The following is a 14,469-nucleotide window of genomic DNA, read 5'->3' on the forward strand; positions in this document are numbered from 1 at the left end:
ACATCCCTGATGTGCAGGTGGTCAGTAGGTTCAGCCAGCAGTACTGGCCTGGTCTCCATGATCAGAGCCCTGTCTGGGACACACGTGTATGCCAGCTCAGGAGCAGCCAGAATGAGAATTCATAGGCCTCTGGGTATGAAATGCATCATGGGGGATCCAGTGAACTCTCCACTCACTTCCATTTTCAGTGGTTCTCTTTCTTTTCCCTCCTACTACAAAATCCTATGACATGATGGTTCTTTTTAATATTTAACTTTCATTTATTGATTTGAGAGTGACAGACAGAGAGAGAGAATGGATGTGCCAGGGCATCCAGCTACTGAAGATGAAGTCCAGACATGCACACTGCCCCCTTGTGGATCTGGCTAACCTGAGTCCTGGGGAATCGAGCCTTCAACCAGGGTCCTTAGGCTTCACAGGCAAGCACCTAAACACTAAGCCATCCCTCCAGTCTGATTTGATGGTTCTTAATGGACCAGATAGAACCATTTTGCAGTCAGGTTCACAATGTTGTCATAAATCACCCGACCAAGAGCAGCTTTTGGGAAAAAAGGGGTTTACTTTGGCTTACAGACTCGAGGGGAAGCTCCACAATGGCAAGGGAAATGATGGCATGAGCAGAGGATGGACATCATCCCCTGGCCAACATCAGATGAATAACAACAACAGGAGAATGTGCCAAACACTGGCAAGAGGACACTGGCTGTAACACCCATAAGCACCCCCCCAACAATACACTGCCTCCAGGAGGCGTTCATTCCCAAATCTCCTTCAGCTGGGAATCTAGCATTCAGAACACCTGAGTTTATGGGGGACACCTGAATCAAACCATCACAGACCCCACACAAAGTTTTCCTGTGTAATGATTGCTCCCCCAGTACCTTTCCAACAATAGTAACTCTCCTGGCCCAGAGAAAGATGACCAGCAAAAGCTGCATGGCAGTGAGAATCCCATCAAATTTCCAGTCCTTAATCACCTCATAGCAATGGGATCAGGTTCAGACATGTAATGTCACTTTACTGATTAAGTTGAGGAATGCTACTGAATAAATAGTTGTTTTGCCTTTGTCTCTGCTTTTTCCATGTGGGTGGGTCAAGCACACCTGACTGGGTCTCATGGTGGAACTCTCTTTCTTGTAAATGTATGAAACATACAGAGAGAGAGAGAGAGAGAGAAACTGAGAGAGAGAGAGAGATTGATTCTGGAGCAATCTTCCACATGTCCCTTATTCAAGTTTCCCTCTTCAGTCCATTCTGATGTAATCACACAATAATACCGAGAGAGTCTACCCCAGACAGAAACATGACCCTCACAAACTCAAAATATCTTCCAATCACAGAAACATTAAATCCCATGCCAAAATTAAAAATTGGGACCCTGTAGCTTTGAGGGAAACACTCTTTTCAGAACGAAGGGTGAGCCCATGAGCCCAACAGCACCTAAGAAGGCGGGTGTCTGCGAGCCCCTGGAGGCCCAGACACACAGGGCATCAGAGGAACCTTGGCTGGGCATCTGGGAGCAAAGGGCAGATCAGTGGCATAGGCTGAATATCACAGGAGGGTGCCCAGGACACCAGATGCCAGAGGGGAAGCTTCCAGGGAGGGTCATCTTCTTCCTTCACATCGAAGGTGACAACGTCCGTAAATGTAACCCCCCCCCCCCAGGTCAACACGGACGGAAGCACAGAAGGAGCTGCATCGTCCTGGGCATAATGACCTGGCCTCCCACAGGCCATTGTCCAGGTGACAGGATAATGGAAGGCCGAGGGATGTCCATGGACCAAGTTAATAAAAGGCACAGCTCTGGGGGCTGTCTGCTCTGCACTCCACAGTCTGGGAAGATAACCTGGCATCCGGCAGCCAGCCTCAGTGCTGAACAGACCCAAGGACTGTGCAAGTATCGCCTGGCATTGAGGAAGGAAGGGATCCGATCCTTCTCCATGAAAGTGGGGGGGTAACTGAAAGGCAGTGTTTAGACTTTTAACACATGACTGGGTCAGGCCGCCACGTCTCATTTACAGCAAAAAGAGAGCAATAAGGAAAGATGCCAATAGAATACTCACGGGAGCCAACTTGAGGTCCTGTAAGATATCGTCAAAATAATGAAACTCAGTTAATTCCAATTCTACCATTTCATTCTTCAGTTCCAGAATGCGGCCCATAACTCCATCCAGTATCTTTCGGATCAATATTCGCTTCTGAGGATGGACGATCTGGTCGTAGACATTCTCCACACTTCGGAAGATCTGCACGTACTTGATGTAGAAGGTGGCCAGCATTTGGAAGATGATGACCTTATTGCTCTGTGGTTCTGTTATCTTCTGAGACTCTTTGTCAAGCAAAGAATTGAGGGCTTCTTGGGTCTGGTGCCACATTTTATTATACATTCTGAGGGAAGACAGAGAGTTCAGGCTGGTTAACATGTGAAATGCACCTCGTCAGGTACACACGCTGGCTACCTGGCATTGCCACACACAGTGCGTAGTCAGAGCATTGGAACGTTGCAGGTGTGAACGACTCTTTTGACAACATATGCCCTGTTTTTGATTTTGAATGTGTATCTGTGTGCATGAGTATGATTGTGTGGGAAGCATGCATGTGCCGTGGAGCATATGTGGAAGTCTGAGGACCTTGGGGTGTTTGTCCTCCCCCTGCACACTGCTTGAGGCAGCATCCTCCTTGTCACTTTGCCATCTCGCTTCGTGTGCTCCAGCCTACAAGCTTCCGGGTTCCACTGGCTCTGCCTCCCACTGCCCTGGGTGCATTGTTGGGATGACAGGCATGTGCGCCATGTTCTGTCAGGTTGAATGAGGGTGCTAGGTGACTTAACCTGGGACAGCAGGCTTGGAAGCAGGTGTCTTTAACCTTGAGCCATCCCTCCTACCTATGTATGCTCTGTTTTGATGTGCATATGGCTTTTGGTGACCACTGGTACTATTAGTAAATAGTTTTAAAAGCCTTTTCTTAAGTGATGTGGTTGTTTTTCGCCATACCTGTGATGCCAGTATTTTTACCCTCATTTAAATAATGAAGTAGTTAATATCAAGAATAGTGGACTGATTTGTGAGTGTATATAGCTGATAGAACATGCATGACAACCACCATGTTGGAAATTAACTCTGCATTATCTTATAAAGTTGGAATACAATCTCCAAATAAATGACTGTATCCCAGGGAAGATCTTGTGCATCAAGGGTGACAGTGGCAGTATACTCGTTTTCAAAGTGCTGGGGACAAGATCCAGGCCTTGGGCCTGCTGAGCTAGCATCCTACCATTGAGCTGTGTCCATAACCCTTAAGTGTCTTTATTTATTTAAAATATTGATTGATTTGTGAGGAGAGAAAGAAGAGAGACAGAGAAAAAGAGGGAGAGAGAGAGAGAAAAAGAGATTAAGAATGGGCACACAGTGTCGCTTGCCATTGCAAATGCACTCCAGATGCATGCAGCACTTTGTGCATCTGGCTCTACATGGACACTGGGGATTTGATCCTGGGCCAGCAGACCTTTGAAGTGGTGAGCCATTTACACAGTCCTTCGTTTATTTATTTATTTTTTACTATCAAAATTCAGAACCAACCCAAATACCTGGCACTCACCACCTGCTGTGCACTGCAGGCAGCAGTGCCAGGTGTTGAATGAAGTATTCTAAGGCCACAACTGTCCCTCACAGAACCAGAACAGAGTGGGAAAGATAAGCGAGGTACAGTGGTGGAGTGGGCGTGGACCTTGGCCTGTGCCCTGGCCTCATTCCACTGGATGAGTTGACAGCACCAACGGCCAAGAAGCCAGTGCTCAGCAGAAGATTGTCTGAGCTGTGGACTGTCCATCCTTGGTGGGGCAGCGGAGGGCTGGGGATGTCCTTCTACAACAGGCTTGGGGACGGCTCACCTGGTGGCAGTTTTGTGGCCCACCACTGGCACTTTGTCACTGATCCCTTCATGAGACTCACTGAGTGTGCTTGGCTGCCCTGCTGGGACCTGATGGGTACATTCACGGTAGAGAGTCCTCTTGCCCAATTTGGGGCCTGCCTTGGTTTCTTCATGTTCAAGAACCAGCAAAGAAAGCAGAGCTACAAGTCTCGGGTGTCTGGGTAAAGGGTGGATGTGGAAATGGAGATTTCCACGGTGCTGGCCACTGCTTTCCTTGGGCTGGGGAGTGACTGCTATTACCAAGATTGTTCCCTGCACTGTGGGAGATGATGCCTGTCCACCTGACTGGGAAGCCAGGGCCTGAGACCTCTCTTTCCCTTCTTGCTGTCAGCCTGGCCACCTTGTCCAGGTGTCCTTGTGGCCTCCAATAGCCTGGACACATGCATCATTGGCTGGCTGGAAGCAGCTTAGTCACTCACTCCCTGGGGTGTGTTAAATGGAGGGGAGCTTCATGACCTGAATGCAGATCTACAGCCAGCCTTGTTTCTGGCCTTGTCAGAAGCACCCAGGCACCCTCTCTTCCCACTGGCTATGGGTCCAGCTGCTCACTTTGGCCCCTTGCTCCCATCATTTTCCCTCCTCTTAGGTTTTCCTGGGCATTTGTCAGGTCACACTTTGCTCTCCTGAGTGCAGAGCCTTTCAAATCCTTTATTAACATGAGCGCAGAAATTCCGGGGGAAGTGGAGTTACAAATACATATTCAACTACCTTGCTACTGGAACCGCATCCAAATGTCACACAGCCTCCCCTCCAGGTTTCTGTGAACCTTCCCACCTGCCATTCCCCACTTTCCTGGGAGCTGTTACCTCCACGACTGGAGCCCTGATTACACGAGCTGTTTCCACCATCCCAGCCTAATGCTAGATGTGCCTGTTGGTGGGAAGAGGGCTTAGCATTAGGTAGTAATGGTAATGGTGGTGTTGTGGTGATGGTGACCCAATGATGATGGCCTTGTCATGCAATGATGGTGACCCAGTGGGGATGGTGATGTATTGATACATTGGAAACCATTATTTTGAGGGCTCTATAGAGTACAGTGTTTGCCATCCTCATAAAATCCTTTTAAAAATTATTTGCAAGCAGAGGGAGGTAGAAAGATGAGAGAGAGAGAGACAGAGACAGAGAGAGAGAGAGAAAGAGAGAATAAGAATGAGAATGGGTGCATCAGGGCCTCTAGCTGCTACAAATGAACTCCAGATGCATGTGCCTCTTTGCGCACCTGGCTTTACATGGGCACTGGGGTATTGAACCATTAGTCTTGACAGGTAAGTGCCTTAACCACTGAGCAATCTCTACAGCCCACATTATCCTTTTGAGGTAGGCAGTGTATCAGCCTGGTTTACAGATGAGGAAACTGAGGCCCAGAAAAGCTATCGCTTGGGTCACAAGGTCTGAACGCAGCAGGCTCTGTGCCATGGTGTCCTGCTCCAGGGCTCTTGCTGTGCCCTCTAAACATCACTCTTCCTATCCGTGAAGAAGAGCACAGACAGAGACCCGAGTCACCGGGTGCCGGTGTGGTGGATGCCGGAGTCGCGAAAACTGAGAGACTCAAAAGCCAGAGCTCCTCCCTCCACCCCCCTGGAGCCAGGATGTGAGTCCAGCCTCTGGTGCTCCAGCCCCAGTGTGTCCAAGCACCAGACAGCCCCAAACTTAGCAGGAGTTAGAAAATACTGCTGGTAAAAGAGCACTCTATTAGATGACATATAAAAAAGATCACGATTGTCAGAAAATTAAGAGTCCTGTTTCTCTAGAGCATTTCACTCCGTGCATAGTGAGTGGTTAACACCAAACGTCATCTACCAGGAGCAACACCAAACGTCCTACAGGAGAGCAGCAACCAGGGGACAGGGCATCTGCCCCGTTCTCGGGGGTCCTGTGTCCATGCCTCAGGAGAACAATCAGCAGGAGGGGACAGGAGGATGCCAGGACCAGCCAGTCAAAGGTTGACTGCAGGCCTCAGTGGCTCATAAGCCATGCCCAGAGAACACTACGCCCTGGGGCAGACGTCCTGGAGCAGATGGTGACGGCTACAAAATGCTGAGACCAGAGACCCGGGTGTCTTCACCAGAGAAACAGGGGTGCTGTGCCCCCACCGAGGGGTAGTGAGGAAAGAGGAAGCGCATGAGGGGCTGACACGGGAGCGTCTCCCCACTGCTGCTTGTATGTGGCTTGATTGCAAAGTACAAGAAAATCAGTGACAAAAATGATGTCAATTAGAACAGCAGAATCACAAGACTTAATGACACTCACACTAAGATGGAGAAGAGATGGAAAAAGAAACCCCACCTGCAGTACAAAGCGACGATCTCTGGAGGCACACAGGTCTAGCTGAGGGAAATTCTACGATGAAAAGATGGGAACAAGCAGAGGAGCCTGTGCTCCTGTGTGAAGATCCAAGGTAGAAAGCAGGAAGTCCTTCGACTGACCTAGAGCTATGGTATTTCCGAGAACCCGGTTATAATACACCCCAAAGCACAAGCCAGTCTCATGATACTTTTCAACATGGGGTGGAATAAATAGCAAAAAGTAACAGATAACTGATATTTCAAACCATTTACCTCAGAAGTAGGCACCATAAGGGGGGTGCTGACAGAGACCCACACCCACACCTGTCCAGAGCGAGGGCTCCTGGGCCGAGAGCTCTACTTCCACAAGGGGTTCCCCAGCTGCCCTCGTGGCTGTGATGGGGAGAGCCAGCCAGGCAGGTACACTCAGGGTGGGCACCTTCCACAGGGCACCCACACGCCTGCCTCAGCTGGGTCGAAGCATCAGGAAGCCTCCACGGCCAGGCCAGAGCTGACTCTAGTTAGGAAGCCTGGCTGGCTTGAGGAGACCCTTGTCTGGGGGCAGCAGGTGGGGTGCTGGTGAGGGGAAACAGCACGGAGCACCGTGTGGACACAGGGGCCCAGCACCTCAGCCTGCTTTCCTCAGCGGGGAAGATGGCTCCATCTCTCTCTGTCAGGCCTGCCTCCTAGAGACTACTCTGGCTTTTGGCCTTCTTTCCCTGATGCCCCTTCACGTTTCCACAGTCATGCCTCGTTACTTGCTGGCCTGCTGGGGACCTGGTCACTGTGTCACCTGCCTTCCTCTCAAGCCTCGTGTGGTTTGAGCCATGTACCCACCTGGCAGTGTCAGGGCCTCTGCTTACCGGGGTGCTGTGACAAGGTGACATGAGGATGGTGGCGAGATGGTGTTTAACAGACCATAATCAAGATCAAGTTCACACATCACCACGGACCCCCTCTCTTCCAGGTGGAACTCGGTGTGAGTAGGTCCATGATGCTGTAGGGTCACCAACCATCCATGTTTGCTTTTCATCACTCCCAAGATGCTTACACTGTTAAGCAGTCACTCCTTAGTCCCCATTCCTGCAAGCCCTTGGGGACCACGAATCCCTGGTCTACCTCTATTTCCTGACCTAGACAAACGCTGCACAGCTGCGCCTCCACTTTCAATGGGGCTGTGTGGTGGCAAGGCTGTCATAACTTGAAAACACCATGACCAGAAATGCTCTTATCACGCCGAATCCACAGACCATGCTAGATCACGGCACACAGCACAGCCGCAGTTTCCCTCCAGGTCACAAAGCTGACCTGCAGCTGGGCTGCCTCCACCGCCCAGTACTGACCACAAACTGTTATTCCAGAAGAAGATCAACATTCAACATTCAAAGCACAGGTTCTTCTGAGAGCAGATGGTGTTTGAACTCGTATTAAGTGGAGAGAGTGTAAGCCTAATTGTCGCGTGGGGGCCTCTGTAGACGGGGTCATATCCTAAGTCATTCTTGGCGAGAGGCTTCTCACGGACATGGTGTTTGCAAAGTTCCTTCGGGACTCGCTTTCTGCTTAATAACAAACACCTCCTACGGTACACACTGAGCTCTGGGTGTAAAGCTAGTTCCTGAGGCTGCCTGCTGGTCCCTTGCATTCTCACCCCCACGGGTAGTCCCCGTTCTCCTCCCCGCCCATACTATCCTAACTTTCCCAACACTGGGCATTCCATCAGCAACCATGAAGTTGTTTTCTGCCTACAATCTGTCTCCCATGACTCCTGCCACAGCCATCACCCCATCCCTTTCCTTGGCAAAGAAACTAAACTCCTTTAATATTTTCTTCTCTCTGTGTGTGTGTATATACATACAATGGAGCATGTATAGACATCAGAGGTCAACCTTGGGTGTTGGTCTTGCCTTCCACTTTGTTTGAGACAGGGACTCTCTGTTGTCCTCTGCAGTGCTGGAGTGTAGCTCAGGCTGGCTGGCCCGTGAGCGTCCAAGGATTTTCCTGTCTCTGCACCCCATCTTATTGTAGGAGCATTAGGATTAGCAGCCACACGCTACTGCAGCTGGTGCTGTATGGGCTGTAGAGATCTGAACTCAGGTCCTCACACTCAGCAAGTGCCTTAACCTCCCAGCCACCTCCCCATCCCTGAAACTCATCCACCCATTCACTGCCTACCGTCTGCTGCCCCTAGAATAGCCTTCCTACCCTGCCACCTCACTGAGCAGCTCCCGTCCATTTGCCGCAGACTCCACACTGCTAACGCAATACTCCTGGCTCTCTCCTGACTCGTCCTGGCAATGTGAAAAGAGCCCTGTCCCTTCCCACCACATTCCTCCCTGGCCTCCAGGACACTGCAGTGACCGGATTTGCTTTGATTCCTTTTCTGGCATTTGCACTTCCCACTGCCCCTTACCGCAGATGACCGTGGCTTGTCCTTGTCCCTTTTCTAGATTCCTTGCAGGTCTTATAAAGACCACGCTGTACCTATGGCATCAAGATCACATCCAGAGACAGATGTCTCTAAAGCCAGTGTCTCTATACTCAACAGCACTTGGTTTCCACAGGCCCTGAACTGCATCCTGGCCTCTCCCTGGCCCCACTTGGCAAACTGGGAACCTCTCTGCCCCTCCTGGGTTTCCTGGAAGATGGGGCGAGCAGCAGGAAGCTTGTAGCTGAGCGGCAGTGTGAGGTTCTGTGAGCTACTTGCCCTCATTGTGCCGGAGCCTCCTCATCTGTAGGATGGAAATGGCACAGGGTGGCTGTGACCATGTCCAGCTGCTATCCTACCGGAAGTTGGAACAGCGCCCCAGTCAGCCTTACATTCTTGAAATGATGGTTTTGAAGACCACACAGGTACCAGGGCAGCTACACACCTGGGAAGTGCCAGACAGAAATCCTCTCCTTGGCATCTGGCTAGAGTACTTTTTAGAAAACAAAGTCTCACTGCTTCCTTGGGATCATTCTGGAATGTAGTTTTGGGGCCTGGGTGTTCTCATGAGCAACAGTTTATTTATTTATTTTTGTTTATTTTTATTTATTTATTTAATAGCGACAGACACAGAGGTAGAGAGAGAGAGAGAGAGAGAGAGAGAGAGAGAGAGAGAGAGGGAGGGAGGGAGAGAGGGAGAGAATGGGTGCGCCAGGACCTCCAGTCACTGCAAACAAACTTCAGACGCATGCACCCCCTTGTACATCTGACTAACGAGGGACCTGGGGAATCGAGCCTCAAACTCGGGTCCTTAGGCTTCACAGGCAAGCACTTAAACACTACGCCATCTCACCAGCCCAATGAGCAACAGTTTTATTATTGTGGATGACCAACAAAAAGTTGCCTTGGGGGCTGGGGAGATGGCTCAGGGAGTAAAGTGCTTGCCGTAACCATGAGCGTCTAGCTTTGGATTCCTAGTGTCCACAGCGCTGGGAAGGCAGACACAGGGGACTCCCGGGCTTTGCTGGCCAGCTCGCTGAGCACAATCAGTGCGCTCCCGGTTCCCAGAGAGGTCCTGTTTCAAAGGAGGACGTGGCTCAGGACACCTGGCACTGACTTCTGTCCTTCGTATGCACATGCACACGTGCATGCACACGAAAAGAAGAAAAGAAGGAAGGAAGGAAGGGAGGAAGAAAGGGAAAGAAAGAAACAAAAAGTGCCTTGCAAGTCAACAGTAAGATCAGGTGGCTGGCGCACACCTGTGGGCTGGGGCACAGGGCCAACACGAGAGCTGTAGGCTCCATTCTGCAGCACGTTGACTTTGATTACAGATACAAAGGGTGGGAGAGGTGGACAGAGGAGAGGTGGACAGAGGAGAGCACGCCGCCTTTGTCCACTCCATGGCGATGGGCGCTAGTCGGGAACTTACAAGTTCGACATGGCTTCCTTCTGTCTTTTCCTTCGTCCACGGGGAAACTCTTCCTTTGCCCCGAAGGAGGCTGGCCCACGGCCGAGGTCAGGGAACGGTCAAGGGCGTGCAGGGGTTGGGGGAGGGCGGGGGCCAGGGATCATCGAGGAAAGCCTCTCCCTGCGTCGTCGTCAGCGCGGCCTGGGGTCAGCTTGCTCCAGTCGCTACCTTCCCCTCTGGCACCTGACTTCTGCCGCTCGGAGCGGCTAGAGGAGGCCCTGGCAACGGGACGCTACGCCTGCGCAGTGCTGCTCCGCGGGCGGGCGCGCGCTGAACGCCGCGGTCCGGTGCACCTCGGAGCCTGCGCTTCCGGTTTCCGTGGCAACCGCGGGGGACGTTGGGCAGATGCTTCGCTGGATTTTGGGGTCCTGTGGGCCTCATTTCTATCCGGCTGAGCTCGTGGGCTAAGACAACAACCTTCTCGAAGACAGTCCTCGGCCTTCCCATCTGCAAAGTGGGCACAGCAGCCATTCGTGGGCTCAGTGTTGGTGCATACGGAAAGAGGCTCAGTGCTCTGTAAACGAGACTCACGGGGACCGTACCTTTTATTATTTTTATTTCTTTATTTGAGAGAGGGAAAGGAGGCAGAGTGAGAGGGAGAGAGAGAAAATAGGAGCGCCAGGGCTTCCAGCCACTTTGCAAAGGAACTCCAGATGCACGCACCACCTTGTTCATCTGGATTATGTGGGTCCGAGGCCCTTTGGCTTTGCAGAAAAGTGCCTTAACCGCTAAGCCATCTCTCCAGCCCATGGGAACCTTATCTTGGCCGCGGTTCTTTCTCCGTCCGTATTAAGAGTGCAGAGATAAATGAGAAAGAATTCGCGGTTACCACAGGGAAACCGGTCCCTACCATTGCCATTGGGAGGAGAAAAGGCAGAGGGGCACCCGACCCCTCCCTCAGGGGAAATTACTGCACTCTCCTGCCAAGGGCCTGGAACCTCAAGCCCCGCCCTCAGTGGAGAATGAGCAGCCGCAGTCCAGGGGCCTAAAGACTGCCTGGGGCAAATCCCGCAGACAGACACCGAGGGTTTGGGAAATGCTTTCTGATTCAAAGAGCGTAGGTTCGAAGAGAAGTGAGCAGACGGACGGGGAGGCGTCTGTGAGCAATGGTGAAACACTGGGAAGCCAGACATCAGAAATCCATCTCTATACCTGCAGGGCCCTTGCAGGGACTGGAAAATCCCCAGTAGGCCACTGTTATCCATCTAGGACCGTGGATGGAACGAGGCAGAGATTCACACGGAAGAGCTTGGTCACTGGTGTGGGAGGTGCTCTGATAGGAGTGGGTGGGCACAGGCTAAGAGGCAGTCCAGTAGGATTCGGTGGGCATAGGGTAGTTGACACTCTGATAGGATTGGGCAGGCATATGGCAGGTTATCCAGTAGGATTGGGTGGGTAAAGGAGAAGAGGCTCTCTGACTGGGTAGAGTGGGGAAGGGTCACGATTTTAAGTGGTTTCTTGGGGTATCAGAGGTGAGGGCGAAGTCCAGATGCCCAGCAGATTCCATGCTGCAGTCCTGACCCCTCTGTGCGCAGGCTGGGTGAAGTGGACAGCCCGGGAACTTGGACACTGTGGGAAAGCAAAGAGAACCTGTCCAGGAATATGCAAGCAAATAGAAGGTCTCTAGCAGAAATAAATCAAAATGATCTCTACGCAATATAAGATCTGAATAAAAATAGTGACTTTAACCTGGCTCCACAGATAAGTTTCTTTAGATGGACTCCGGGCTATACAATAAAAGTGGGACCATCATTTTGATGAAATCAGAGTTGGAAGACAACATAAAACCACAGAATTGGGGCAGGGAAGGTGGCCAGTGGATCACGTGCTTGCCAGGCCAGCATGAAGACTTGAGGTCGATCCTTGGCACGCAAGCATGAGTGTGGTGATGTGTGCCTATAATCTAAGCACGGGGAAGGCGGAGGCAGAATGAGCCCAAGGATTTGCTGGCCAGCTAATCTAGCCAAATTGGTGAGTCCCAGCTCTTAGATTCTGGGGTTTGCAAGAAAGGACCAGGACAAACACCTTCTTGAGCTGAGACTATTGCAAAAATAAGAGGGAATAAGGAGGAGAGAGAGAGAAAGAAGAAAGGGAGGGGAGGCAATTGCAACAGAGAGGGAGAGGGAGGAGGAAAATGGAAGTTCATGCACCAGTAGCAGGAGAGCCAAAAATAGATAAATAAACAAACAAACAAACAAATGAAAGAGTGACTGAGGGCCCAGGAGTGGGCTTTATGGAAAGAGGTGAGAAACTGCTCTGTGAGGGAGGGTCCTCTGGCAGCATGCACAGGTGTGGATGGGGGGAAGGTGGCCTTCCTTCCTCTTAGCCAGGAGATGTCGTCAATTACCATGCTACAAGGCAGTTCCAGAGTCCCAGGGTTAGTCCCAGATGGTAGAGGGGAGTGAAAGGCAGATGGGTAGAGGGTTCTGAGACTGTGACACTGGGCTCATTGTAGTTCCCCATCTCAAAACAAAAGATGGAGAGGAATTAAGAAAGAGCTCTGTAAATCCAGATGCGCAAAGTGGCACATGCATGTGCAGCTCCTGTGCAGTGGCAGTAGGACCTGCTGGGCCCATACTCATTCTCATTCTCTCCTTGGAAATAGATAAATATAATATTAAAAAAGAAAGACCTCTGGCATTCACATGCACTTAGACACACACACACACACACACACACATACACACACACATTATGGTGGTCACACACATATGAACAGAACATATATACACACATGTACACACACCACATACACATTAAAGAAAAATACAAGAAAAGATGATTGCATAGTGTCTCCCCCATAAACGTAGGTGTTCTGAATGCCATGTCCCCAGCTGCTGGCAATTTGGAAATTAAACCCTCCTGGGGGCAGAGTATTTGTTATAGCCAACTTCCTCTTGCCAGGGTTTGGCACACTCTCCTGATACTGTTGTCCACCTGATGTTGTCCAGGTGGTGATGTCCACCCTCTGCTCATGCCATCATTTCCCCTATTATGGGGCTTCCCTCAAGTCTGTAAGCCAAAGTAAGCCTTTCTTGCTACAAGGTGGTCTTGGTCAGCTGTTTTCTGTCAGCAATATGAGTCTGACTACAACAGTAAACTTGGTACTGAGAAGTGGGATTATTACTGCTAGAAACCTGGCTGTGTGGGTTTGGGCTTTTTGGAGCTGATTTTCAAGAGGAATTTGGAAGGATTTGAAACCTTGTCCTGAGAGACGCCTTGCAGTGCTGTAAATACAGCTTGAAGGACTATTCTGGTCAGAGTTGAAAGACCTGAATGCAGTAAGAACTATGGACTCCGAGTTTGGCTTATGAGGTTGAAAAAGAGCTTTGCCTGAACTGGCCTAGAAGTAATTGGTGTGAGAAGCTTGCTGTCATGCGCATGTCCCGAGAACTTGTGCAGGGCTGTACTGTGTGGAAATGGACTGGTGTGAGCAGAGGGATACGGCAAAGAAAGAAATCTTTGGGCTGACACTTCTGCCCGTTCAGCTGCAATTGTTTGAGAGATTATAACCTTTGAGACTGGACCAGCTGACTGTGTAGAGTGCCAGAAACGGTGAGGAGGAGGGTAGCTCTCTCCCGTGTGAAGCTGGCTCTCACTGTGCTTTGCTGCCACTGCCACTTGCCACTGATCAACGTTCCTGCCCTTCTTCGGGAGAGTTAGAGGGAGAGGACGCAGTCTGAATGGAAAAAGAAAAACACAGCCTAAGAAAAGCCACGAGCCATACTGGGTCCACTGCTGGGCTTTGGGGAAGTGCTCCCAGTGCCTGGTGGAAGGGGCACAGACATGTCAGGGGGAAGAACACCATATGCACAAGCTTTCTATCCAAATTAATAGTCCCAAATATGAGAGCCTTCAGGAATCATGGCACTCATGCATAAATCAGCATGCTAACGGTGATGGTTTGAATCAGATGCTCTCCATAAACTCATGCATTCTGAATCCTTGGTTCGCAGTTGGTAGCAATTTGGAAGGTTGAGCCTTGCTGGAGGAAGTGTGTTGTTAGGAACAGGTTTAGGGGTATTATAACCAGTTCCCCCTTGCCCAGAGAGCAACCCACTCTCCTGATGCTTTTTTCTACCTGCTGTGGCAGAGGTGATGCCCAGTCTCTGTTCACACAATGGTGTCCCCCGCCATCATGAAGCTTACCCTTGAGACTGTACACCAAAATAAAACACTTTCCTCCCATCAGCTGCTTTGGGTTGGGGTGATTTGTTCCAGGAACGAGAAATAGAAAACATGCAACTAGAAAACACAGTGCCCAATGGCTTAACTACATTCTCCCTTGACGCCAAGCATTGCAGTGAGGTGTCTTCAGGGCTGGTGGTCAAGCAGCAGCCTGTGGTGGTCTTTCTACCTTC

The 14,469-nt window shown here is 50.7% G+C and overlaps 1 protein-coding gene and 1 pseudogene across 1 annotated transcript in view; one reads left to right on the forward strand and one right to left on the reverse strand.

Moving 5' to 3' along the window:
- The window catches only part of Iqca1 (IQ motif containing with AAA domain 1), a 164,603-nt gene extending 154,392 nt beyond the window's left edge, over window positions 1-10,211 (reverse strand). The window contains exons 1-2 of the mRNA XM_004662272.2: window positions 10,070-10,211; window positions 2,064-2,388 (exon numbers count right to left, since the gene is read on the reverse strand). Of these exons, the coding sequence (XP_004662329.2) occupies window positions 2,064-2,388; window positions 10,070-10,080 (336 nt within the window). The 5' untranslated portion in view covers window positions 10,081-10,211. The remainder of the gene's footprint in view (window positions 1-2,063; window positions 2,389-10,069) is intronic.
- A 3,399-nt stretch (window positions 10,212-13,610) lies between these two features.
- Window positions 13,611-13,796, forward strand: LOC123460326 (annotated as a pseudogene).
- The last annotated feature ends 673 nt before the right edge of the window (window positions 13,797-14,469 follow it).

Source organism: Jaculus jaculus, chromosome 4 (assembly GCF_020740685.1).
Source record: "Jaculus jaculus isolate mJacJac1 chromosome 4, mJacJac1.mat.Y.cur, whole genome shotgun sequence".
Lineage (NCBI taxonomy): Eukaryota > Metazoa > Chordata > Mammalia > Rodentia > Dipodidae > Jaculus > Jaculus jaculus.